Consider the following 27,955-nt stretch of genomic DNA (forward strand, 5'->3'; position numbering starts at 1 on the left):
TGGCCTCTGCATCAACTCCTGCCTCCGGGTTTCTGCCCTGTTTGAGTTCTTGTCCTGACTTCCCCCAACGATGAACGGTGCTGTGGAAGTGTAAGCCAGATAAACTCTTTCTTCCCCAAGTTTCTTTGGTTATGGTGTTTCATCATGGCAACAGAAATCCTAAGAGAAGTTGGCACCAGGATAGTGGGATATTGCTGAGACAGACCTGATCATATTGTTTTGGGAGGATTGTAGAGGACTTTGGAACTTTGGGCTAAAAAGACATCAAATGTTGAGAGCCCAGTGAGCGGGTCTATAGGAGCTTGGAAGCCAAGGATGTTAAGAGCCGTTCAGACAATGGAGGCCTGGCTTGTAAAGCTTCAGAGGGAAGGTTAAAGACTCTAATGGAGCCATTTGTTATTCTGAATTAAGATGCTGCACTTCAGGTTAGCTGGTGCTGAAGAAACAGCCGTGGTTAACTGTTAACCAGTTAAGAGACTGGCACCACTGAAGTGAAGCCTTTGCTTTACTGTAACAATCGATGCTGGTCAGCTGGAGCTGAGAAGTTAGTGGTCATTGAGAAGAGAGCAGCATCAGTGAGGTGGAATCTTCTGGAAAGTGTTTCCTCGGGGTCAGCACACACAAGCTGTGGCCTAGGTTGTATCTTGTCCTGGCAGCCAAACTTGGCAGTGTAAAAGTCACCCAGGTGGTACTGGTTTTGGAGGCATGAAGGGGTCATGGAGGGCAGCTGAGGCTTGGCACTGTGAGGGGCCAGAAGAGGCCATGAGTGATGTGCAGCCTCAGGCAGTTGAAGGCCAGGGTCTTGCAAAGAAGTTGACTTTACACCATGAAGAGAACCTATGAGAGACCACTGGTGAAAATGCAGCCCAGCTGCAGCAAAAGACACCAGCATTTTGGAGATGCCAGTGCCATGGGATGACCACCAAGAACAGCAGCAGCAGTGGAGTGGAGCCTGCTGGGAAAAGACAAGTTGTGGGTGCTGCGGATGCCAAAACTGAGAAGGATCCAAGCCCTAGAGGAGCCCAGAGACTGTGAGTGAGCCCCAGACATTGGGTACTGAATTATTCACACTTTGGGGTTTGGTTTCATTCTGATTTGATTGTTACTATGCGCCAGTTCTTCCGTCTTGAAGTAAGAAAGTATCCAGTTTATTTTTTATTTTACAGGAGTCCACAGTTGAGAGACTGAATTTTAAAGACTGAATTTGTGAAAATGGTGGGACTTTTAAAGTTTGTAAAAATGTTATGCTGTAATGTTGATATTAATGTGTAATCTTGGGGAAGAACAAGAAAGGAAAGGCTATGTCTTAACAGTGTTGTGTTTGTGTGTCAAGTTAACAATTGTCCCGGCTAGTTTTATGCTAAGTTGACACAAGCTAGAGTTATATAAAAGAAGGAATTTTTTGTTTCCCTAATCAAGTGAGAGAATGCCTTGTCTTAGTTAGGGTTTCTGTTGCTGTGAAGAAAACACCATGACCCAAAGGCAAGTTGGAAAGGAAAGGGTTTATTTGGCCTTGGCTTCCAGATTACTGTTCATCATCGAAGGAAATCAGGACAAGAATTCAAGCAGGGCAAAAACCTGTAGGCAAGAGCTGACACAGAGGTCATGGAGGGGAGCTGTTTACTGCCCTGCTGCACATGGCTTGCTCAGTCTGCTTTCTTATAGACTCTAGAACCACCAACCCAGGGATGGCCACCCCAGAACGAGCCGGGTCCTCCCCACTGATCACTAATTGAGAAAATGCCTTACAGCTGGATCTCATGGAGGCATTTCCTCAACCGAGGCTCCTTCCTCCTTGATGACTTTGGCTTGGGCCAAGTTGACACACAAGACCAGCCAGTACAATGCCCTCTGGCTACCAGGCAGCTCAGCTCAAAGCGGTGGCCCTCAAGGTAGCAAGTGTTCTCCTAAAATGCTCTGAAGACCCATCAATAAGTTTTAGGCTGATTTCAAGTTGCAATTAGACTCTTTCCTTTTTATCCACCCTTCTGATTTTTTAAAAAATTTGTCTTTATTTCTCTGAAGGCAACTTTGAATCTTTTCTGGAACACGGTCATGGGTAAGTGCCCAACTGAATGAGTTAATGAAATGGAGCACTGATGAGTGATGTGAGGTCACAGATTGCATAAGCAACCAGTTCATAACCAGCAAAGGTCTGTGCCATCTGACTGCGATTTAGTGTCCTTTAAGTACACTGTATCCACAGTGGTGGTTCCCAGTGACGAGATGCTTTAAGTTTTATCTAAAGCATACAGTTTCTAAGATGGGAAGAAAACACAGATGTTGACTAAGTGCGACTTTCCTGAATAAAGGACATACCAAAAAAACAACAGTCTTGTAGTCGTGGGACAAAAAGAAATCTTAGTACTATGAGTGATTCGGAGTGTGTCGGCAACGTCTTGATGCCCAGCGTGCCTACAGAACACTGGGGTGACATCAGGAAAAACACCTCGTGTTGGTTAGTTTTATTATCAACTCAACATAACCTAAAGTCATCCGGGAAGAGAGAATCTCAATAAGGAATGAGATTGGTCTGTGGGCATCTCTACGGGGGATTGTCTTGATTGTTAATTGACCTAGCTCACTGTGCGCAGAACCATTCTCTAGGGAGGAGGCTCTGAGCTGCACAAGAAGGAAAGGGGTCGGCAGAGGGAGAAACAGCAAGCATGCATTTATTTCCCTCTGGTCTTGACTGTGGATATTATGTGACTAGCTGATTTGAGACCCTGTCTTAACTGTTCCTTGGGAACGGACTGTAACCTGAAACTAGAAGACAAACACTTTCCTCCCGTAAGTTGCTGCTGATTAGGGGTTTTCTCACAGCTTCAGACATGGAACTAGAACCCAGCTCGATCTGTGATTTCTGTAATGTTGAAGGATTCACTCCGAGCCCAGGCTTGTCAAGAAGGCATCTTTGCCATTTATCAGAATATATTCTTACCGTCACAAGACACCACTTTGCTTTGAGTGGTTCCAAGATAAGTGAAGCGTAAGAAGGATGCACGGCTGTGACATCCAATCCCAAAAAGGGGAAGCACATGAAATGGCGATGAGCTGAAATTCAGGCTGTTCAAAGTCAATGTCTTTACCCTCACCGGGATTAGCCGGCACTTCAAAAGTTCTTTAATAAGAGGCAATAGTGTAAGCACGGCAGAACAAATTTCAAAAGCAATTGCTGTTATCAAAGATGTATTACATGTTAAATGAACTTAAAGGCAGACTGAGGCAGTCGCAGGTTTCCAGAAACAAAATGCAAGGCAAAGGTCTTCCGACTTCACCGCAGTGAAATGCGATCGGTCACATCTGCAGAGCCTGGAAGACTGACAGTTGCTAAGACATGGTCCACCACATTAGGGCACGGAGCACGACCAAAGGTAACACTTTAAACAAGTCATTTCAAAGCTCACAAACACATGAGAGCTGCCTTAAAAACACACAGTCCCAGAGGCTGATGCTTGACAAATGTGCCTAAACTCTCTGTAAATCCTAGTCTAATGCAGCCAAGGCTCACAAGCTCTGGGAACAGTCTCTGTGATAGCCATTCTTTATTGCTGATGGGAATTTAAAGGTGTTTACATTAAAGCAAGGTAAAAGCTAAATATTTGTGTTCCCTCAACATTCATAGTTTTATATCCTAATCACAAGCTAGAACAATGGCTTAGCTGTTAAGGGTGCTTACTGCTCTTCCAGAAGACTAGAGTTGGTGCCTAGCATCTAGGGTCAGGAAGCCCGATAACCTGTAACTCCAGCTCTAGAGGGGGTGGTCCTGATGTCCTTTCTGCCTCCACAGGCACCTGCGCTCACTTGGCATACTTTACATGCATACTCACTCGCTCACACATGTATCCACACTGGTGCGTGCACACACACACACACACACACACACACACACACACACAAAACATTGAAAACCCTAATCACCATTGTCTGGTAAATGGGTCTGTGGATGGGCTCCTCGGCATGTGATCCCTGTACTTAACTAGGAGGCAGCAGAGTTTCCCCCTCCCCCAAGTGAGGCGACAGGGACAACACCATCAGAAGCAGAGTCCTCTCCTGACCTCCATCACGTTGGTTCCCTGATCTCAAAGTCCCAGCCTCTAGAACTACAAGATAAAAATCTTCGCATCTAAGTCATTCATCCAGTTTGTGTTAATAAAGCCAAGCAGACTGAGACAGACTCGAAGGCAATTGTGTGTATGTGTGTGTGTGTGTGTCCATGCATACATGTGGATTAGTTTGTTTTTTTTTTTTGAGGCAGGGTTTCTCTGTGTAGCCCTGGCTGTCCTGCCACTTGCTCTATAGACCAGGTGGGCCTTGAACTCAGAGATCCACCTGCCTCTGCCTCCTGAGTGTTGAATGTTGGAATTAAAGGTGTGTCTCACCACCACCCAGCACATACTTGTGTTTTAAATACCACTTTTGAGGACAATTACTGCAATGGCAGGGACATTTGTGCAGTGGGACTACAATTTCTCAGGATGACTTACTATTATTGGTTATTGTGACATGACAGGCATTAACACGGTCACATGACAGCCATCACTGCCACTACTTTCTCACCTGCTGAGCATGGAGTGTGTCAGCCACTCTGCTCTGTACTTGATATATGTTTTCCTATTTAATTTTCAGGACTTGGGAGGTATTAATATTTTCATTGTATACGGGAGAAGACAAGTCCCGAAATCCAGAAGTCACATGATAAGGAGGTCCCTGAGCTGGGATTTAAACCGAGGACTGTCTTGCTCTTCCTAGTTCATAGTCCGTCTCTTATGGATCAGGCTGGACCTGAGGATCTGTGCTCTGGGGTGCAGAACTAGGGTTTATTTCAGCAGGGAGAGAACATAGCCCCAAGGCAGCTCTTTCTACCCCCAGCGTGACTACAAAATGAGGATTGTTGGGAATGAACTGGCACAGGAAGTGATCAGAACAACTCTAAAATTGGAGAATTTTCTACATAGTCCAACTGGGCTAACGGTGGGTCCTGGACAGGAAGAGCCAGAGTGAGAGCAGCGTAGGAAGGACTCAGTGGTGTAAACAGACAGAAGTGGGGGAAACAGCTAACTGGTGGGACAGAGGGCACTCGGTAGTGTGAACAGACACAGACTCAGAGAGAAGCACCTGACTTCTGGCACAGAGGGGCTCTTTCCAAAAGCTGTCAGATCTTTAGGGAAGTGATTTTTACCATAGTGATCACTGAAGGCACCACTGGATTAAATTTATTTTAAATAATTTAGATTATGATTATGTAAATGTGAGCATAAGCATTCTCATGTTAAGGGTCAGGAATCAGGCCAGTCATTCTGGAACACCAGGCTAGAAGACTCTCATGTCATGTGTGGTCCCATTTACACTGGCTGAGTTTAGAAGTTGGGCCTTGACGACACTTCAGCACGAATGTAAACCTGTTCCTAAGATTCAATAAAACAAGGGGACATTACCTGATGGTACTTCTTGAGAATATTGTGCATCTCGGCCACGTCCTCGCTGGTAATGGTCTTGATGACGTATCTCTTGTCATAGGATGTGTGAAACCGAGCCCCGCTTCGTGCCTGGGAGTCATTGGGAAGGGGTGCACTTCTGGTCAAGGAGTTCTTCCCGGTGGGATGAGAGAAGAGGAGGGAAGAGAACTGGTTAAGGTGTGGTTTTTTTGGATCTGGATCATCTGTCGTCATAGCAAGAACATTTGCATCTGCAGTAAACTGGTAAGTGGCTGACATTATTTTACAATTCTCATAACTCAATTGCAAGTCTCTTACATGAAATGGAAACAGCTGGGTAAGAACAATGATTTCAATGTTTTTAAAGGAAAAAGTGCTGGGCATGGTGATACAGAGCAGTCAGGAGGAAGGCAGCAAGTTCTAGGCTATCTGGTTTTGGTTTTGAGAAAGGTTTTCTGTAGCCCTAGCTGTCCTGGAACTCTCTAGGTAGACCAGACTGGCCTTGAATCCACAGAGACCCACCTGCCTCAGCTAGGATTAAAGGCCCATAACCTTATGCCTGCTTTGAGGCTAGCCTAGAACTCTGTATGTAGACGAGACCTACACAGGCCAGCATGGTCTACACAAAACTTTCAGGCTAATTTTTCTTCTGAATATGACCAGGTTTTCGTCACAAAGCAAACTGCATAGACACGAAGCATCCCCTTATAGTGCAGGCCACCAGGACGCTGCACCTCTGGTAAGAGCCTCTGCAATGGTGCTCTGCTACCATATCACTTCATAGATGGCAAGATGCATTGAGAGAGGTTTAGTAACAGAGTAAAAGTCATAGAGACAGTAAATGAAGAACCAGAATCTCAGCTTGTATGGCTGGTCTAGAACAGAGGTTCTCAACTAGTAGACTAGCAAAGTAGTTAAGTGGCTAATGGGACCTGTAGAGGAAACAGGAGCTTGGACAAGTGTGTGTTCAACAAGACCTTATTAGACTCTGGTTTGGCTCACCCTCCACCCCTCTACAGTAACTTTTGAGCATTACTGGGGGTGGGTAGGAAAGGGCTCTCTGCAGAGACTCTTTGCAAAGCAATGTACCCCAGAATGTGGTTCAGGATGTCCACACGACAGCTAAGGCCCTCCGACTCCTATCTCACATGAGTCCTCCATCAGTGTCTGTGAGTGGCCAAGGAAGTTCCCTGGCTTGGCCCACTCTTTTTACACTGGTCATGGAACTGGCGGCATTAGTGAACTCCGGCATCTAAGGAAGTCTGGGCTTCAGCACTGCTAATTGCACCCTTGAGCAATGACATCATCCCCTTCCAGGCCTTGCTTGTGGGCTGTGTGGGCAGGGATTCAAAGGCAAACCTCCCGTCCCCCTTCAGTTTGCTCTCTGAAGAAGGCTTCCATAGGAACCAGAGGGCTAAACAATTCCAGGGAACACGGGGACTCTGGAGAGGCAGGCAGCATTAGGGAGCCACAGATTCCCAGCTAAAGGGAGACTCTCCCTCACATATTCAGGCCACTTTGTAGTTTTCACAGTTCCAAGTGGAATACAGCAGGCCTGGGCCATCCCTGGGAGAACCAGACCACAGGACAGAAGCGAGGAGGGAAACGGCCCATCAGCTTATCTTGATTTCCCAGGTACATCCTGAGAGGGCAGCTCGGCTCTGGTGTAAGCAAGCACACCTGCCAAGTGCAAAGGGAAGACTGCCAATTAACTACCTCTGTTTCTCTTAGCTTATCAGAAAACTAGAGATGAAAAACATAAATCCATGTAATTCCAGCAGGACTTTAACCATCAAGATTTGGCAGTGTTAAATTATTCTTAAGATAACCGAAATTCATCAGGTAGACAGTCTATAATAAAAGGACTTTCAGGAAGAAATAGGGACATTGGCAAACGTTTAATTCTCAGTTAATTATTTTTTTTGTTGTTGTTAAAACAACAAAAAAAAAACCTTTATACTACTTCCTGCTTAGAATAAAAAGGAAGAAAATCAAAGTGAATGCCCCTTTTGTGGGTAAATGCTATCAAAAAAGTTATTATTATATGTTGCTAATGGTCTTATTTTTTCCCCTCCCAAACATTCATATGCAAAAGGGTATTTGCTGCAAATAAGGACTGTAGATAGTGTTAAGACTGTAAATTACCTCCAGCCATAAAATCAAGGAACAACTGACTTAGACAGGAAGAAGAGGAAGTAGAAACAGAAGGATAACTCTGGGGGGCAGGGCAGGAACAGTGGAGGACCACCAAAGAGATACAACTTGTTGAATGAAGGAGACATTTATTTTGAGTCATGATTTCAGTAGAATTGGCTCATGGCTACCTGGTCCCATGAGCTTTACAGAACACAGTGGCAGCAGGAACATGTGGGTATCAGATCAGGAGGGTGTGGGCGGGACATGTGAGTATGCCTCTGGCTCTGTCCACATTTTACTCTTCCTGGGCTACCAGATCATTTGATAGTGCTGCTCACTCTCAAGATGTCTTTCCCCGTCAGTTACTGCCCCACGTATTCATCGTTTCTGGAAATATCCCCTCATATTCACCCAGTGATGCCATTCACTAGCCCTGGACATCTTTCAAACCAGTACACTGACAAAACAAGCCACTCGAGTTTCATAGCTCTAGGAAAGTAACCGATCCTCTCAGAAATCGTGGAGGAGAACAAGTCGAAAGCTGGTTAGTCAGTGCTGCGCAAGCTCGGTGCACAACCAACTTAGAGACCATGTGGGACCGCAGCTCCTGAGTCCATAGGCTCCCGTCAGGACATTCCAGGAAGTAGACAATGAAGGTGACTTATGGCCCACCTGTGATAACTGTGGGTTTCCTGAGTGATGGCTGCAATGTGTTTCATCTGCAGTGTGTGACGAGCATGTATAGTTTGCAGTAACACACACATGCTCTAACACCCTGGTCATTCTACTCCTTCCAACCTAAGCTCAGTAAAGCAGGAAGCTATATCCACTTACCTCACTGACGACCGAGCATGGGCAAGGCTGCATGTGTTTACTGATGTTAAAGCTGCATTAACAACATAGTGTAAGAACTTGGCTCTGATTGTGTTGCACGCCAGAATCTCTCCCTGTCCCTTCAGCTTCAAAGACATTATGAACATCCTTTACTTCATACTTTGTATTAGGATACTGACCATGACTTCATCATGGCATATAAAATCTTATAAATTCTAATCTTGATTATGCCTCAACTTACTTCGTTAGTGTTCCCAACTTTCAGACTATGAAAACACGGTTTGTTCTCAACTTTCAAAACACGGTTCCTTAAGACTCTTGGTTTCCAAACAGTCGGTGAAGCTAGGGACACTTTGTCAAAATTTAGATTGTGCCTATCACACTAACATAAAATGTATTAATCAAATTTAGTCAAAGCCTCATCTAACAGACAGCTAGAAAGTTACAAGAGTTAAAGTGCTTGCTCCTGGGGCAGCTGCACGCTCTGCAGAAGGCCAGCTCATAATCTTGAAGGTAAAACCTGGCACACAGTGACGGCACATGACATGTCTCAGGTCCTAAAACTCCCCTGGGGAAACTAAAAGGACTAACTGATAGTCAAAACTAAACTTTGGCCATTACAGAACATAACTGTGGAATTTTTTATTTACAGCCTTTGTTTGAGGTAGACATGGGATGAAGAGATGACTCAACAATTAAGGTTGCTCTTCCTCATGATGGCTCACAACTATGTCTAACTGCAGCCACAAGGGCTCCAACGCCCTCTTCTGGCTCCACAGGCATTGCACACGTATAGCGCACACACAAACATTCAGATAAACACATATATGAATACAAATAAAGGTTAAAAAGTAATGTAAATTTGTTTGAGTTTCTGGGCAATGCAGTGTAATGCTAAAGATGAGGGTCAGGTACCTAGAATGTTCTCTCCTTCATCCCACCTGCCATTCCTCAGCCTTTGTGTATGTCATTAGCCTCTCCGAGTCTCAATTTCTGGTCTATAAAGTGAAGGGCAATAAGACAGACAGGGAGCTAAGTTAGCTAATGCTCAACCTCAGATCTTTGATAACTCAACAAACAAACAGATAAACCTCCACATTTCCTGGGCTGAGGAGACAGTTTAGTGTTTCAAACACTTTCCGCATAAGCCTGAATATGGGAACTGATGTGCATGTAATCCAGGTTCTCAAAGGCGAGACACAGGGTTTTTGCAGCAAGCTGGCTAGCTAGACTAGCTAACTAGCTGGTTTCAGCTAGAAAGTGTCAGGAGTGACTGAGGAAGACAGCAGACATCAAGTCCTAGCTTCTACCGTACATGAATCCCGACACACATACACCCACACACCTGTAGACATGCCTACACACAGGCATGCACACCAAATCAAAACCAACCCAAACCAAAATACACTAAGATATGGCTCTGGGCTTAAGCAAAGACTGGGGGTACAGATTATAGAAGAGCTCAGAGCATGTTTCCCAAGGAGATTCTAGTCAGGAGATTATAAGGCCATCATAGTCTTGGTGTGATTAGGACATTTAGGCCACCATTTAAGAGAAGATGACAATAACTCACAAGGCCATATAAAGCACACTTTACAGATCCAGATGTGTTCAGGACAGTATCTGCACTAAGGGAAGGCTCTATTCAAAGCCTGTGATCTAATGAAATGGAATATGGAACAGCTTGGGGTCCTTGTTCTGTTGCAAATGAAAACGCCAGCACTGATACAGGAGGCTTGGACAGGAGGGAGGCCAGGAAGGCTTGTGGGAAACAGAACCTAGCGCTGACCTATAGGTGCTCTGAGGGCTCTTTCTCACCATAAAAACATCAGAGTTGGAAGCAGCTTTAGCGACTTCCAACACCCTCAACCTAGAGATAAGAACACAGACCCAGAGGGTGCCAAAAAAGGCTCATCTGAGTTCTTAGGAACACACCCAGATGCTCCGCACATACGAGGCCTCAGGCTCCAGCGTGTGCAGCCATTTGAATGGGACAGTTCATATTGACTTTTCCATGGTGACAAACACCTTCCTTCTAATACCAATTCAGAGTGGGAACCAGCTGGCACAAAATCAAACGTGTTCCCATGTTTTCAATTTTGCCGAGTCAAGTGTGTGGAAAATAGCAGCAGCAGTCATAGTGTTGAAGCCGCCCTGACTACTTCACGTATGTTTTTATAAACCTGCGCACAAAGTCTTGGTTCATTCAGAGGTAGGTCTTTGCTGAACAGCACCTGGAGGAGGCAGGAGCAGGAGCCGTCTTCTCTGCAGACAGGAGCTGAGGCACTGTGTGACTGGGGGACACACTCGAGGAGGAGCAGAGTCCTGTGGTGTTGCACCCGGGAGCTGGTTTATGCAGCAAGAGGATGGGACTGGAGGATGCATAGGTTTATTTCCTGAGTCCTGTGGGTATAGTGGCAGTGCCAACCTTACGACTTCTTCATGTGTTTCTCGTCATGTGGCCTACTTTATCATGCCTATCTTAATTAATTCACATAGGCTAGGGCCGTTGGAGAATTTTAATTCTCTTTCCATCACTGGCTTCTATCTGTCCTGCTCTGTCTTCCTTTGCTTAAAAGAATATAGGCTTCCCTAGCAGAAAATACCAAGAGAGGAATCTTTTTTTTTTTTGCACTGGGAAGGCACCCAGGACTTGTAACTTGCACTCCACAATATTAAGTTCAGAAACAGACACGGAGGAAGAAGATGGAATGGGCAAGTTTGGAAGAAGAAAGGCCAACAGAGGCATTAAAAAAAACCTTATTTTAATTAACGGATGAGAAAAGAAAGACTGTCTCAGATCAGATCCAATCAAGGCTGAAAAGTGCCACTTCGGGGTTCTTCTAATCTTCATTATCTCCTTTCCCGAAGTTACTTACTTTTCAGGAATTGTATCCACTTATGTGTTTTCAGGAAAAGGTCAGACAAAAGCACCCACAGACCCAGACCAGGTGTGGAGAGATCTGCTGCTCCGAAAGCTCAAATTCCTCTCTGTGGACAAGTGTGGACAGGTATTCGCTCTGAGATAAGGTTGACATTATTTAAATTCTAAGTCTAGGGTTCTGCACAGATCAGTTCAGAAGTGACGGAATTATCTGCTACAGTCCCTCCCTACAACGAGTTTCTATCAGAGAATTCAAACCACTTCAGGAAACAACTTCAAGCTGAAAATCCCCAGCTGTTGGGAGACACTGTGGGCACAGCATTGCCATTACCACTTTAGTCGGAGCAGCTGTGACTCCCAAACAAGACGGTGACAAGGTGGGCTACTGGAGCTCCTGCAGGGAAGGGGGTGGAGAGGGATCGTAGATCCTCACCGGAGATCTCAGACACTTGTTTCTGCTTGCACCCTCTTGCAGCTGTCAGTAATCCTGCCCTGCCTGGACTTGGGAAGTGCCAGCTAGAATCTATCGGAGTGGAGGGTTGACGAAGGGGTGGAGGAAGGGATGGGACTCCATTCACACAGCTCTTGGCAGTTGTCAGGGACGCAGCTGTTTCTGGGTAAGGCATGCTCCTGAAGGGGCACTAAAACCTTCAGTGCTTCACCAGGCTGGACTCGGTAACTGCTTCTTTGTTTGCTGTGGGAAAATAATTTATTACCACCTCTCCAGGAAAGCTGACACAACTCTCCCCACAAGGTTCTCCTTCTGTCCTTGACCTCTGCTTACAGTTCAGAATCTTCTCAAACTAATGGCTAAAGATGGAGGCAGGGGGACGTGGAGCAGGACAAAAGAGGTCTGCAACAAAAGCCAGTGCAATGACAATCACAGCCCAACAGCAATGGCCCCTACTCCTGTGACACAGCCCAACAGCAATGGCCCCTACTCCTGTGACACAGCCCAACAGCAATGGCCCCTACTCCTGTGACACAGCCCAACAGCAATGGCCTCTACTCCTGTGACACAGCCCAACAGCAATGGCCTCTACTCCTGTGACACAGCCTGACAGCAATGGCCTCTACTCCTGTGACACAGCTCAACAGCAATGGCCTCTACTCCTGTGACACAGCCCAACAGCAATGGCCTCTACTCCTGTGACACAGCCCAACAGCAATGGCCCCTACTCCTGTGACACAGCCCAACAGCAATGGCCTCTACTCCTGTGACACAGCCCAACAGCAATGGCCTCTACTCCTGTGACACAGCCTGACAGCAATGGCCTCTACTCCTGTGACACAGCTCAACAGCAATGGCCTCTACTCCTGTGACACAGCCCAACAGCAATGGCCTCTACTCCTGTGACACAGCCTGACAGCAATGGCCTCTACTCCTGTGACACAGCTCAACAGCAATGGCCTCTACTCCTGTGACACAGCCTGACAGCAATGGCCTCTACTCCTGTGACACAGCCCAACAGCAATGGCCTCTACTCCTGTGACAGCTCAACTGAATGGACTCCCAGATTCCTACTTCCGCTTGTAATTATTAATCAGGATTAATTGGTACTGTTAATTGCCAGAAATCTGGGAAATGGCCAGTGATTTACCATTAACTTATGAAATAAAAAATGGATAAATGTAAACAAAATACAAAACATGCTATATTCATTGGCTACAGCTTTTCTTCTATACATTTGAAAATTATAGAAGAATTTCCATAAATTCTATAATCCTTTAAAAGTTGTCATAAGTAGATATACCTTGTCCCAAGAAAAAGGCAGACAAAAATCAATATTGAGAAAAGTCTCATACCAAATATACACTAATTTCAAACTCTGAGTTTATTTTCAAAAAGAAATCAATTTTGCTTGCGTGTATGTATATGCCTGCATGTGTCTGTGTGTATGCATGTGTTTGTGTATATACGTGTGTACATGTATGTAGGCTAGAGGTTGATGTTGGACGTCTTGGTCTACGCGTCTTTTTTTGAGAGTCAGTCTTTCCCTGAACCTGGAGCTAGCTCATCAGTCCGGCTAGGCTGGCTGACCAGCCCGCCCCAGCAGCTCCTTTGTCTTCCTCTGCTGCGCTTGGGTTACTGAAGCACGTTGTTTTTATGTGGGTGCTTGGGACCTGAACTCAGGTCCTCATGTTTTCATGCCAAACACTACACCTACTGAGCCATATCTCCTGTGGCCCTAAACATCCTTTTGTTTTTTATGTAAACACATAATTTATTTGTGTGTGTGTGTGAGATCCTGTGAGAGTCACATGATCACTTGTAATTTCTTTCTTCTATCACATGGGTTTTGGGAATTGAACTCAGATCATCAGGCTTGGCACCAGATGCCTTTATCCACTGAGTCATCCTGATAGCCCCTAAACATTCTTTTTCAGTAGTTTTATTTAGAAACAACTCACAGACCATACCACTAACGAAAAGCACACACTCAGAAGGTTTAGTGTGTTTACAAAGCCGTGCAGCTGCTGCCATACCCTTTCAGAGCAGGTTTAGCATTCTCATTCTGCACCCGTCCGTTTCCGCTTTGATTCCTTCCTCTGGCTCTCACCTGAGAACTCCGTGTGGTGGTAGATTTGCTGTTCCAGACATTTCACACAGTACAAAGGTGCCGCAAGCGACCCACACACTGTCTCCAATGCGTGGAAACACAGGCATCCCTGCGTGAGGCCACTGACCACACAGTTCTGCAAGCTACAGACGCTATGCTGACTCAGGCTGCGCAAGAGGCACTATAGCGGATCTCGGCTCATTTTAGTGCCTAGCCATAATTGCAGGGGACACATCACAGGGAGCAGATGTTGCTTCTCGGGCTGCTCCTGGGCTGGCTGGAGCTAAGGGTAAAGTGGATGTTTGGACTTAAGCTGAAGTTCTAAGACAAAGCTGATTGTGCTCTGAGACTACTTAATGATGTCGTCCCTTTTAAAACCAAGCACACAATTTGGTATGTAAGTTCACTCTTCTATAGACATGCTTCTGGTCTCGTGCTATCTGATATCCTGTCTCAACCTCAACAGCTGCCTTTGAAGCTCAGGGGCTCTAGCAGCCCTCAACAGGAAACAAAGCGAGATAATGAGAGAAGTGCCCTTCAATGGCTTTTCTGCATTTATAATTGGAAATCTACTATCCTTTCCCTTCAGAAAAGGATTAAGAGTGCTGCCTCTTCCAACAGTGGGCACTGAAGACATTGACCTCCACAGTGGGAGGCTCAGGATTAGTGGAGCCTCCAGAAGGAGGAGAAAGCATAAAGGTCAATTTAATGAGCTCATTCCAATCACCAATCCTTTATAGTTCTCATAAAACATCCCGTTTTAGTAACTGTTACTTTCTCCAGTACCTTTTAAAAAAATACCAAGTATTATCACACTTAAAGTCTCTTGACCTAGTCTCATATTTGCATATATTTTTGTAGTTTTCCTCCTCGTTGGTAGCTTGTATATTCTAGGAAAAGTCCCATATGAAGCAGGATGGCTCAGCGGATAAAGGTGCTTGTCACCAAGCCTGACAGATGACCTGAGAGGGATTCCCAGGTTCACACTGTAGAAGGAAGAACTGTAAGTTGTCCTCTGACTTCCATTTGGGTACTGTGGCACCTCAACCCACTCTTTCTCATAATATACACACAAAATAAATAATATAAAAAATGTTAAGATCACATATGAAACGTTTTTAATGCTAGTCAGAAGGAAGAACACTTGGAAAATCAATCCTGCCAAGCTCAGATGTGGGAAGTCATTAGCTCCCTAGGAGAGTCTGTCAATATTAAAGAACATGTATTAGTTACAGTTTAGGTCACCGTGACAAACACCTTACGGGAACAACTCGAGTAGGAAGGGTTTATGAGGCCTGCACGGCCACCTGGGGCATCATGCAGGACATGAAGGCAGCAGGAGAGAGTGGTGGGCGGGCATGATGGACAGGAAGGAGAGTGAAGCTGGGACAAGCTCTGATCCTGAGACCTGCTTCTGCCACTGAGTCCCCACCTCATGCACCACATCCTCTCTCATTTCATAGGTAACACAGAGACACACTGTGGAGGGTCACAGCATCAGTCACGAAAGACCCAAGGCTCATGCAGATCTACCAATTCCCAGGAAATGCTCTCCCCCAATGCGGGCGACCTGTTTCATGGACCTGAAGCCTGGAAACCAATCTCAAATCTGTGGATGACTCAGGGTCATGACTACAGGCCTCAAACTCCACAGCCCAGGAGGACAGTGTGATTACGGCCCGGAAAGGCTATATTCTGGGATTACATACATGAACAAGCACAGGTGGTCTTCTGACATCATCACACAGTTAAAGACCAACATGCTAGCCGTGAGCATCAAGGAGTCATTAAATGCATACTGTGTTCAAAGCCCTGTGTTAAGCTCGTGGGGAGTTTCAAAGAAAGTCTGAACTGGGCTCCTAAGCACAGATTAGCTTTCACTTTAGAGGGGAGCAAAGCACATTTAATGCTCATCAATAATGAAACAACTCTCAGGAAAGGGGAGGACAGCAATGGAGTCTAATGGACTGCAGAACGGAAGTGCAGGAGCTTCACAGAGTGTCGTGAGAGCAGCATTGTAAACTCCCAGGGTGGCACTTGACTTTGGAGACAGAAATACCAGACACCAGTGCCCGAGGATCGTGAAAAGCAAACACTGTGTTTACCCCATACCCAGGGTACGACTAATTCTGACTAATAATTAGCCTGGGCTATACACAGTGAGGAACAGCAGGCCAACAGGAAGCCTGGGCTAGATCGTGGGAGTGGGGGTGGGGTGGGCTGTGATAGGGAGAACCATATTCTGGGCTCTCAAAGAGGAAGCAAAAAATCCCCAAATCAGGTGCAGATTGGCTGTGGGGTGCGTGCTACTCTCAGAGTGCTGAGCACCTGAGATGGAAGTCCCGCGTGTTTTAGCCCAAGGGCCTCCATACACAGTTAGATTCACCATCCAGGGCCCCGTGTGATGCAGAATGTGATGATTATCCTGCGAGAAGAAACTGCAAGGTGGGCAAAGCCAATCACCCAGGAGTGAAGAGGCAAGAGCTAAAACTGCACGCACACACCTTCAGGTGGGGACACTGTCAATGTGGCTGTCAAGAGACTGAACCCACAAGGACTTCCGTGCTCAAGCTTCCTGGAGCTGCACCCCTCCTGCTCACTCCTATGAGTAGCACCAAGGGCACTCAGCTGAGTGGTTCACAGTCTCTTGTGGACACTTCATGGTCTTCTCCAAAGCCACAGGTCAGAAACTCAATTTCACTTCCCATCTCTTACATTAAGCTCCAAATTTCCCCGAGACCCACACGACCTGTTCTCTGAGTTGCTGGGCAGCAGCTCCTCTTTGGTGCTGTTCCTTTTCTCTCACTGGCCATTGGCTCTGACTTTTCTGTTTGACTTTCTTTGTGTGAAGCTGTTCTCTGTCAGTGACAAACGACTTGGTTCTCTTTTCCTCTCTAAACACTGGGATTCTTCTAGCCTCCCATTTTCTTACCTCTCATGAACCATTACACTACCTTTAAAAGGTAGTATGGGGTAAGAGGAGGACTGGAGAGATGGTCTGGAGTTCCAGGTGCCCTTGGCTGCTCTTATGCAGGGTGGATCACAAGGGCCGGAGCTCCAGCTTTTAGATACCTGATGCCCTCTTCTGTCCTCCATGGATACCTGCACTCATATGCCATACATAAATATACATAAACAAAAATAAATCTCTTAAAAATTATTTACCAGCCCACTCCCAGGTTTCAGAGGCTGGGGGATGGCTTGGTGGATAGAGTACTTGTCATCCAAGTTAGGATCTATAGAATCACATAAAGCCAGACGGGTACAGTAGCCCACTGTAGTCTCGGCACTCAAAAGGTGGAGACGGGGTTCCTGGGGCAGCCAATGAGCTCCAGATTCAGTGAGAGACCCTGCATAAAGTAGTTATCAATTAAGAACGATATCAGATATCAGTTTCTGCCTTCTGCATGTTTGTGCACATGCATTCAAATCATACACACACACACACACTAAAACCAAAAACAGACTTTGTAACATTTCTCCTCTCCTGCACAAGAACCACAGACCTGCTTGCTAGATGCAGAATAAGGGTGAGGCATTCAGAGCTGTTGCCACACTCTCCATGTGTGTGGCCATTCCCCATCTGTGTCTCCCACGGGTCCCTCTCTACCCAGTTGCTTTGCACTGCATAAATGCCCCTGCCCCTCTCTCTTTCTTCCAGAACTCTCAAGGGTACCCCGGAAAGGTAGGCAGCAATCAAGGCTACAGTTTCTTCTTCATACAGTTTGAAGTCGGCTTGAGAAATGTATACTGGAAACATCTTCATTCAAAAGAGTTGACATCCCAGATGTATTGGTGGGATCCCCCCACTCTCTAAGTTTAGTGAACTGGGGAGTTCTCCAACTTAGAGCTTGACACTTAAAACAAGAACATCAGAAGTTGAAAATGTTAGCCTTTAAAATGAATTATTTTTAAAATTAGAATTCTCTGGTTGCAAACACAAAGAAGAAAGGGCATCAAACGTGAATAATGAGGGATTCTAATTCAGGAGGCGCAGTGGGGGAAAACAAAACCTGGTATTATCCAACACAATGAACAAGAGGCTCGGTTTCAACTGTGCCCTGTATTTAGGTTGAACAGTGCAGGCTCCATCCTGGGCAACTTCTTGGTTTTTGGTGGGCAGTCCTCTCTGAAGCTCAAAAGTAGACCGGAGCTTCCATCTGACTTCACAGGACATTTTTAGAGGTTCCAATATCCTGCAAGGCCAGCAAGGAGGCTGCAGATTTTTCTCAGAGAGAATTAAACATCTTTCGACTGCTTTATTCTTTCATCTGTATCCCAAGAATGTCTAGACCATGGCTTCAAAACCAAGGCTGTAGCTCAGTTGGTAGAGTGCTTGCCTAACAGGCATGAAGCTATGGCTCTGTCCTGAGTGCATTAAGCCAGGCGGGATGGCACAGGATTATAGTCCCAGAACTACTGAGTAGGGGAGACGTCTGGGATGTTTAGATAGAATCTGATGTTCAGGAGCACAAATAGATACATGTAGAGTCAAATAGCTTGAGTGAAATCAGAATGGCAGAGGCCATGGCTTGAGGTGTGAGAAATACAGAAAAAGGAGTTATCTTTAAAAGAATCTAGAAAGAAAGCAGGCACAGGGGACCACATGGACCTATAATAATCAGAAAACTGTGACTCAGTCTGAGCACATCACAAACCGATCATATAATTAAACACATACTAAGGTACTGCAGTCAGATTGAATCTGAAATTACCATGCATGCGTACACACACACACACACACACACACACTTGTCTATGTATGTTAGGTAGTTGTGGGCTTTGGATGTGAAATGTCCCAGGAAGGCTCGTGTGTGGAAGGCTTGATCCCTAGCTGGTGGAGCTTCTGGGGGCTGATGAGACTGTGTGAGTTCTAAGCCAACAGCCAACATCAAACTAAATGGAGACAAACTCCCAGTAATCCCACTGAAATCAGGTACAAGACAAGGTTCCATATCTATTCAATATAGTTCTTGAGGTCCTAACTAAAGCAATAAGACACCAAAAGGAGATCAATGGGATACAAATCAGAAGAAGTCAAACTCTCATTATTTGCTGATGATATGATAGTTTACATAAGCAACCCCAACGCAAAATATAGATGATGAGAAACAGGTTAAATTAAGACATAACAGCAAGCAAGAAACGAGCCTAAGCTAAGGCCAAGCATTCACAACTAATAATAAGTCTCTGTCAAGATTTGGGAGCTGGTTGGATCCAAAAGAAACCCTGCTACAAATACCCACAGCCAAACATTAGGCAGAGTTTGGGATTCCTGTGGAGGAGGATAAGAAAAGAGTATAGGAGCCAGAAGGGTCAAGGACACCATGGGAAGGCTCACACAATCAACTAACCTGGGCTCATAGGGGCTCACAGAGACTGAACGGACAATCAGGGAGGCTGCATGGGACTGACCAAGGCACTCTGAATATATGTTACAGTTGTGTAGCTCGGACCTCTTATGAAATTTCTAGCAGTGGGAACAAGGGCTGTCTCCAACTCTTTTACTTGCTTCTGGGACCCTGCCTTTAATACTGGGTCACCTTGTCCAGCCTTAATATATGGAGAAGTGCTTAGTATTATTGCAACTTGATATGCCATGTATTATCAATACTCATAGGAGACCTGCCCTTTCCTAGATGGAGGCAGAAGAGGAGGGAATTGAAGGGTGGAAGGAAGGTAATGGGGGAGGGGGACTCAAAGGGGAGGATGAGGAGAGGCTGTGTCTGGGATATAAAATACAGATGAAGACAGCAGGCCTGAGGCAGTGAACTCTACAGAAGCAGAACTGAGCTAGAGCCCTAGGCCAGAGTGGGTGTAGCTATCCTAATATCTAACAAAATAGACTTCAAACTAAAATCAATCAAAAAAGACAAAGAAGGACATTTCATATTGGTCACAGGAAAAATTCATCCAGAGGAAATCTCAATACTGAACATCTGTGCCCCAAATACAAGGACACTCTCATATGTAAAAGAAACACTTCTAAAGCTTAAATCACAGATTAAACCCTATACACTAATAGTGGGAGACTTCAACACCCCTCTCTCACCACTGAACAGGTCAGTCGGACAAAAAATAATGACTAGAGAAATAAGGGAACTAACAGATGTTATGACTCAAATGGACTTAAGAGACCTCTATAGAATATTCCATCAAAACATAAAAGAATATACCTTCTTCTCAGCACCTCATGGAACCTTCTCAAAAATTCACCACATACACAGTAACAAAACAAACCTCAGAAGATAAAAAAAAATAAAAGGAATAACCCCATGTACCCTATCGGATCACTATGGCTTCAAACTAGAATTCAACAGCAATATTAATTCCAGAAAGCCCACAAACAGATAGAAATTAAACAATGCTCACCTGAATCATCAATGGGTCTAGGAAGAAATAAAGGAAGAAATTAAAGACTTCCTAAAATTCAATGAAAATGACCACACAACATACCCAAATTTATGGGACACAATGTAAGCAGTGTTAAGAGGAAAGTTCATAGCACTAAGTGCCTATATAAAGAACCTGGAAAAATCCCACACTAGTGAATTAACAAAACATTTGAAAACTTTAGAACAAAAAGAAGCAAACTCACCTAAGAGAACTAGACAGCAGGAAATAATCAAATTAAGAACTGAAATCAACAAAATAGAAACAAAGTAAATAATACAAAGAATCAATGAGTCAAAGAGTTGACTCTTTGAGAAAAATCAACGAAATAGACAAACATTTACATACGTTAACCAAAAGGCAGAGAGAGAATATCCAAATTAACAAAATCAGAAATGAAAAGGGGGACATAACAACAGACACAGAGGAAATACAGAGAATCATCAGGTCATATTTTGAAAACCTGTACTCCACAAAATTGGAAAACTTAAAGGAAACGGACAATTTCCTGGATAAATACCACTTACCAAAATTAAATCAAGACCAGATAAGCAAATTAAACAGACCTATAACTGCTGAAGAAATAGAAACAGTCATCAAAAGTCTCCCAACCAATAAAAGCCCAGGATCAGATGGTTTCAGCTCAGAGTTCTACAAGACTTTCGAAGAAGAACTAATACCAATATTCCTCAAATTGTTCCACACAATAGAAACAGAAGGAACATTGCCAAACTCTTATGAAGCTACAATTGCCCTGATACCCAAACCACATAAAGACATTACTAAGAAAGAGAATTACAGACCAGTCTCCCTCATGAACATTGATGCAAAAATACTAAATAAAATATTGGCAAATCTAATAATACATCAGAACCATCATCCACCATGATCAAGTCAGCTTCATCCCAGAGATACAGGGATGGTTCAACATATGAAAATCTGTCAATGTAATCCACCATATAAACAAACTGAAAAGTAAAAACTACATGATCATCTCATTAGATGCTGAAAAAGCTTTCAACAAAAGACAACATTCCTTTATGACAAAAGTCTTGGAGAGATTAGGGATACAAGGAACATACCCAAACATAAAGGCAGTATACAGCAAGACAACAGCCAACATCAAATTAAATGGAAAGAAACTCCCAGTGATCCCACTGAAATCAGGAACAAGTTTGTCCACTCTCTCCATATCTATTCAATAGAGTTCTTGAGGTCATAGCTAGAGCAATGAGACACCAAAAGGAACTCAAGGGTATACAAATTGGAAAAGAAGTCAAACTCTCACTATTTGCTGATGATATGATAGTTTACATAAGCAACCCCAAAAATCTACCAAGGAACTTCTACAACACATAAACACTTTCAGTAATGTAGAAGGATACAAGAAAAAAAATCAGTAGCCCTCCTATACACAGATGATAAATGGGCTGAGAAAGAAATCAGAGAAACATCATCCTCACAATAGCTACAAATAGCATAAAATATCTCGGAGTAACTCTAACCAAACAAGTGGAAGACTTGTATGACAAGAACTTTAAATCTTTGAAGAAAGAAATTGAAAAAGACACCAGAAAGTGGAAAGATCTCCCATGCTCTTGGGTAGATAGAATTAACATAGTAAAAATGGCAATCTTACTGAAAGCAATCTACAGATTCAATGCAATGCCCATCAAAATCCCAGCAAAATTCTTCACAGACCTTGAAAGAACAGTACTCAACTTCATATGGAAAAGCAAAATGCCCAGGATAGCCAAAACAATCCTATACGATAAAAGGACTTCTGGAGGCATCACGATCCCTGACTTCAAACTCTATTACACAGCTTCAGTACTGAAAACAGCCTGGTATTGGCATAAAACAGACAGGAGGACCAATGAAACCAATCAGAGACCGAGATATTAATCCACACACCTTTGAACACCTGATTTTTGACAAAGAAGCAAACAATAGAAAATGGAAAAAAGAAAGCATATTTAACAAATGGTACTGGCATAACCAGATATCAACATGTAGAAGAATGAAAATAGATCCATATTTATCACTATGCACAAAACTCAAGTCCAAATGGATCAAAGACCTCAGCATAAAGCCAGCCACACTGAACCTCATAGAAGAGAAATTGGGAAGTACACTTGAACGCATTGGCACAGGGAACCACTTCCTAAATATAACCCAGTAGCACAGACACTGAGAGAAACAATTAATAAACAGGACCTCCTGAAACTGAAAACCTTCTGTAAAGCAAAGGTCATGGTCAACAAGACAAAATGACAGCCTACAGAATGGGAAAAGATCTTCATCAACCCAACATCAGACAGAGGTCTGATCTCCAAAATATACAAAGAACTCAAGAAATTGGTCATCAAAAGAACAAATAATCCAATAAAAAAAAATGGAGTACAGACCTAAACAGAGAACTCTCAACAGAGAAATCTAAAATGGCTGAAAGACACTTAAGGAAATGCTCAACATCCTTAGTCATCAGAGAAATGAAAATCAAAACAACTCTGAGATTCCATCTTACACCTGTAAGAATGGCTAAGATCAAAAACACTGATGACAACTTATGCTGGAGAGGTTGTGGGGAAAAGGGATCACTCCTGCATTGCTGGTGGGAGCATTCCCTTCTGGATGTCAGTGTGGCGATTTCTCAGAAAATTAGGAAACAATCTTCCTCGAGACCCAGTAATACCACTTTTGGGTATATGTCCAAAGGATGCTCAACCTTGCCACAAGGACATGTGCTCAACTATGTTCATAGCAGCATTGTTTGCCATAGCCAGAACCTGGAAACAACCTAAATGTCCCTCAACAGAAGAATGGATAAGGAAAGTGTGGTACATTTACACAATGGAGTACTACACAGCCGAAAAAAATAATGACATCTTGAATTTTGCAGGAAAATGGGTGGAGCTAGAAAATATCATTTTGAGTGGGGTAACCCAGACCCAGAAAGACAATTATCACATGTACTCACTCATAAGTCGTTTAAAAATATATAGCAAAGAAAACCAGCGTACAAATCACAGTCCCAGTGAACCTGGACAACAATGAGGACCCTAAGAGAGATATACATGGATCTAATCTACATGGGAAAATGTTTTAAAAAAGATCTCCTGAGTAAATTGGGAGCATGAGGATCTTGGGAGAAGGTTGAAGGGGAGGGGAGAAGCAAGGAGGGGAGCAAAGAAAAATGTAGAGTTCAATAGAAATCAATAAAAACAAAAATCAAAACAAAAACTGATATATAGATGAATTTTTAAAAAGGCTGCTACGAGGAAGCATGGCAGAAGTTCTTAGAAACGTTAACAAGGATGGGTGGGTCAGGGGCGAGTCTTTGAGAAGGTAAGTTAGGCATGCAGAGTGTGCCTGAATGAGCGTATTCAAGAGAAACCGTGGAGCGAGCTGGGGCAACACTGTCCTTGTTAGATCACATGGCACTTGATGCAGGCTTTAAGTTTACAGCAAGTTAGAGAAAGTATTTGTTTGAGAAGGCTTACGACAAGTTAGAACTTAGATTTCTGCTTTAAAACAACCAACCAAACAAAGCACTTACGGCTCTGCTGACCACAAGAGGCTCAGGACTCAATGAGAGGTGCAGAGTTTGAAATGAGAATGGCCCTCACAGGCTCACGTATCTGAATATTTGGTTGAAGTTGGTGAAACTGTTTGAGAAAGATTAGCAGGAGGTGCGTCTTGAGGGGCAGGCTTTGAGGTTCCAAAAGGCCATGCCCTTTCCAGTTAGTTCCCTTGGTTTCATGCTTGTGTCTCAGGATGTGAGCTCTTAGCTACGGCTCCGGCACCATGCCTGACTGCTGCCAAGCTCCTTGCTATGATGGTCATGGACTCAACCTCTGAAACTGTAAGCCCCCCAAAATTACCGCGGTCATGGTGTCTTATCACAGCAATGGAAGGGCTAAGAGAGCAGCAGGCCTTCTTTTACAAACCTGACCAGGGAGCAGCCACTACTGAAAAACCCACATCACATGTCAAAGTCACAATTGAGACTGTGCGCATGCAGAGAGAAGTGAGAGCCTGTTAGTACACGGTCAGTGGAAAGGAAGGCACACCATCAGTCGGCAGGCTGGCAGGTTCCTGCAGGTGACAAGAGGGCCATGGCCCCTACAGCGCAGCAATGTGAGGTACAAAGCAAAGCCCGATGAGACTCATGCGGAAGGAGACAGAGTTTGCCAACCTGCAACCCTGCAAATTAGCAAGAACACAATCCCAAAGGTTCCTAAGTGGCCTCTGCCAAAATAGAGAAGCGTGAATTAAACACAGGCCTACACGCTTGCATGGGCTGATGACACACCCCACCCGAGAGTGTGGCTGACAGAAACTTGCATCTAGAAGTGACAGTGTTCATAGAGCTAAGTGCTCTGTCTCTTTGCACAGAAAATCCATGTCTTTTCCTATAGACATCTCACTGAAATCAAACCATGCAGAATCCTTAAAAACTTCCATTATGCCTAACTTGAGAATGATCACTGAAACTGTGCATGTAAACTCTCTCATGAGAACTGAAACACAAGCTCTATTTGATAGAGCAAACCCATATCACAAAAGCAGCTCACCTGGAAATCTTGGTCATCGATTCCGAACCTCTCCCGAAGATTCCGGAAGACCATTGGGCAGTATTCCTTAAATTTGAAATGGCTCGGCATGTTTTCCCTGCAATGGTCACATTGTGGAATGAGGCTCAGACAGACAGGAGGTTAGCAGACTTCCCGATGCCCCTCGGATCTGTGCATGGTAGGGAAGGCGAGAATTCACTGCCCACAGCAATTGTACCTGGACTCCACAGGACCAGGTACAACCCAACCAAATCTGACAGAACAGAGGGGACAGACTGACAATGCTGTCTGTCTCACACTGAGACTGTGTTACTCTTCATCCCGGCTGACAATGCCAGCCACTCTCTAAGGCGAGGGGTGGGGAGGGACAGTATGGAACGGTGTATGAAGGAAGAGCAGACAAAATGGCAGTGAAAAGGGTAAGCAGTGTCAACCTTACTGTGGAAGCAGCCATCAAACAAGCTGGCCAGACACCCAAGACCCACATTCCAAATCCACATGTCCAAAAGAAACTCAGGACAAATGGCTAACGGCGCTGCCTGACAGCACACTGTAGTGCACATTGCCTCTAGGCTCACTCAGTACCTGTGGCTCCCCTCAGCTCTTCCACTCCACCCTACCCTAAACTTCTCCAGATCATGGCTTCCTGTCCCCAGTTTTCCATTTCCATATAGCCCTGCTATTTTGGCCATGTGCTCTCGTGAGTCAGCTAGCTGTCTTGGTCCTTGCACGCACACACACACACACACACACACACACACACACGCACACTCACACATCCTCTCTCTCTCTCTCTCTCTCTCTCTCTCTCTCTCTCTCTCTCTGCTTTCTCTCTTGCCTTCCCCCTGCCCCCACCATGGCCCAGTTCAGTCCACCGACCATGTTCACTGTACCACTGTCTCTCCCTGCTCTGGGGTCAGCCAGACGTCTCTGGCTGCACTCTCTCTCACAGCTGCAATAAAAACTTTCCCCTCAACTATTCCTTTGAGCAGTCATATGTTCTCATTTATACACTCATGAACTCAACCTCTAAACAATATTATGGGGAGAAACAAACCCATACGTTTGCAACAGAACAACAGCCTGCTTAAGACCTAGCATGAAGGGCTGGGGTGTAGCTCAGTGGTAGGGCACTCGCCTGGCATGTGTGAGTCCCCAGGTTCAATTCCTCATACTACCACAAAGAGAAAATGAGGAGAAAATTTCACACTAACTCTGCTATGGGAGGCTACTCTTGGGCTCACCCCACTCATACAGAATTGCCCCTCCATTGTGCTCTCGCGGAGCAATGGATAGAAACTGCGCACACCCCTTTATTACTCTTTACTTTTGTATACATGTCAGTTTCCAGGTACTGTCCTGGCTGTGAGACCTTTGAGGGAAGGACCATGTTGCATCTCTAGTTTTTGGATGAAATGCCTAATATGTAATCGACTTTCTATAATGATATCAAAGGCATCCCATTTACATGATGGATATTAGCAATGCCCAAACATGACATCCAGTTATATGTTACAATACATCTATATTATTTACTGTTTTATAACATAGTCATTTTTATAAATAAAGCCACTGTTTCCAAAGTTTTGTGTACAAGAACAGAAGTCCATAACTGCTCAAACAATCCAAGTAATTTACAGCTCCAAAAATTTAAATAGTAATGAGGATATCACTTCTAATACATAAGATACTCATAGGGAACAATATGCCATATGGCAAAGGGATATTATCCCAGGGGGCCTGCTGCTGCTTCTCTGAATATGACAGATGGCCATGTTTACCAAGGATTAACTTCACAAGCAAAACTTTACTCCCACCCATTGAAAAATTTATGTGATTACAGAAAGTCCTATTCTGCACAGCCAGGGCAGGCTCCAGAGACGCTGACTGTACTTACTTGTTAAAAAGGTGATTATCCACCTTTATCTTCGAGTAGGCTTTGAAGTCATCTGGCATCAACATGACAGGGATTTGAACATGGCTCAGTTCATTGATCTGGAAAAACACAAAATAAACAGCACCGGTTACCACCATCCTGATTAGGACAACTGGACTCGTCACCATACTGGTGAACATGGCCATTCTGCCCACCCTCTGCCTCCCGCCGTGAACTCTGTCCTCCTGCAGTCCTCACTCCTCCAGCTCCCACCCTTGGCCTGGGTGGCACAGGGGGAGCATGGGGGCCAGACCTGAAGGCTATTTGTCCCTCAGGGACACATCCTCCTCCCTTGTCTTCCTCGTCCCTTCCAGACACTCAATTCAGAACTCCCCTGACCACATTTCTGGGACAACTTCCTCTGTGAAAAAAGTATTATCTGAGAAAGAGAATTTTAAATCCTGAGGTAAATATTTGCTGAATTAACAGGTATCATTTATATACTGGGGCACCCGAAGAATGATGCTGACATCATATGGCCTTTTCTTTCTCATAGGAATTGGGTTTAAACGTAAACACTGGGATGGGGCTTGAACGTAACAGTTAAGGACTTTCACTGAGGAAGGAGGAAGACAGCTTCATGGGGTGATGTGAGAATGAGAAGCTCCCATGGGGTCAGGAGCAAAAGCGGAGTCAGCTGTGGACACTTCCACATGGGAGTCTGGAAGAAGAGGAAGGAAGGTTTGAGGCTAGCCTGGGCTACACAGTCAAACTAGCTCAAGGACAGAACAAAGAGCAGAGGTTTGACTCCAGAGAACAAAGCATAGAATCCGTTTCCTTCACAGCACAGGAAGTGACGGGTGGTTCTGACATACGACTGGGAAAACCCTGACTTTTTTTCTTGGTTGTTTTCACCCTTGATCCCCATGCTATTTTCTCCCCCACTGATATCAATAAAAATACTTTAAACATCTGTACTTCCTGTAGAATGGAAGGTACTCTGAAGGGTTCTTGGGTCCAAAAAGCAAAAACAAAACCAAGCAAAAGTCAGTAAGTTTCTTGCTAGGGCATGTATTTTAATGCACTGCTGGTTTCTTAGAAAGCAACCCTGATTTCAGGAGACCATCCTTCCTGTAGGGGCACCCAGCATGCTGGACTCAGTGAAGGCGATCAGCAGGAGAGCCTGAAGGCTGATGATGGTTCCAACACTTTCTTAGACACAGCTCATGCGAGCTGGTGGCTCAGGGGCTTAAAGA

At 44.6% G+C, this 27,955-nt stretch overlaps 1 protein-coding gene across 3 annotated transcripts in view; it reads right to left on the minus strand.

Annotated features, from left to right (window-relative positions):
• The window catches only part of Pip4k2a (phosphatidylinositol-5-phosphate 4-kinase type 2 alpha), a 157,012-nt gene that overhangs the window by 39,621 nt on the left and 89,436 nt on the right, over positions 1-27,955 (minus strand). The window contains exons 2-4 of one of the 3 annotated variants that reach the window (XM_041641614.1): positions 26,721-26,818; positions 24,824-24,920; positions 5,439-5,591 (exon numbers count right to left, since the gene is read on the minus strand). The exons of 1 other annotated variant lie outside the window; for it this stretch is intronic. In XM_041641614.1, coding sequence (XP_041497548.1) covers positions 5,439-5,591; positions 24,824-24,920; positions 26,721-26,818 — 348 coding nt within the window. The remainder of the gene's footprint in view (positions 1-5,438; positions 5,592-24,823; positions 24,921-26,720; positions 26,819-27,955) is intronic. One more of the 3 variants, XM_041641616.1, reaches the window with a different exon arrangement.

This window comes from Microtus oregoni, unplaced genomic scaffold (assembly GCF_018167655.1).
Source record: "Microtus oregoni isolate MIOR12 unplaced genomic scaffold, Mior012 000070F_ref0000104, whole genome shotgun sequence".
NCBI lineage: Eukaryota > Metazoa > Chordata > Mammalia > Rodentia > Cricetidae > Microtus > Microtus oregoni.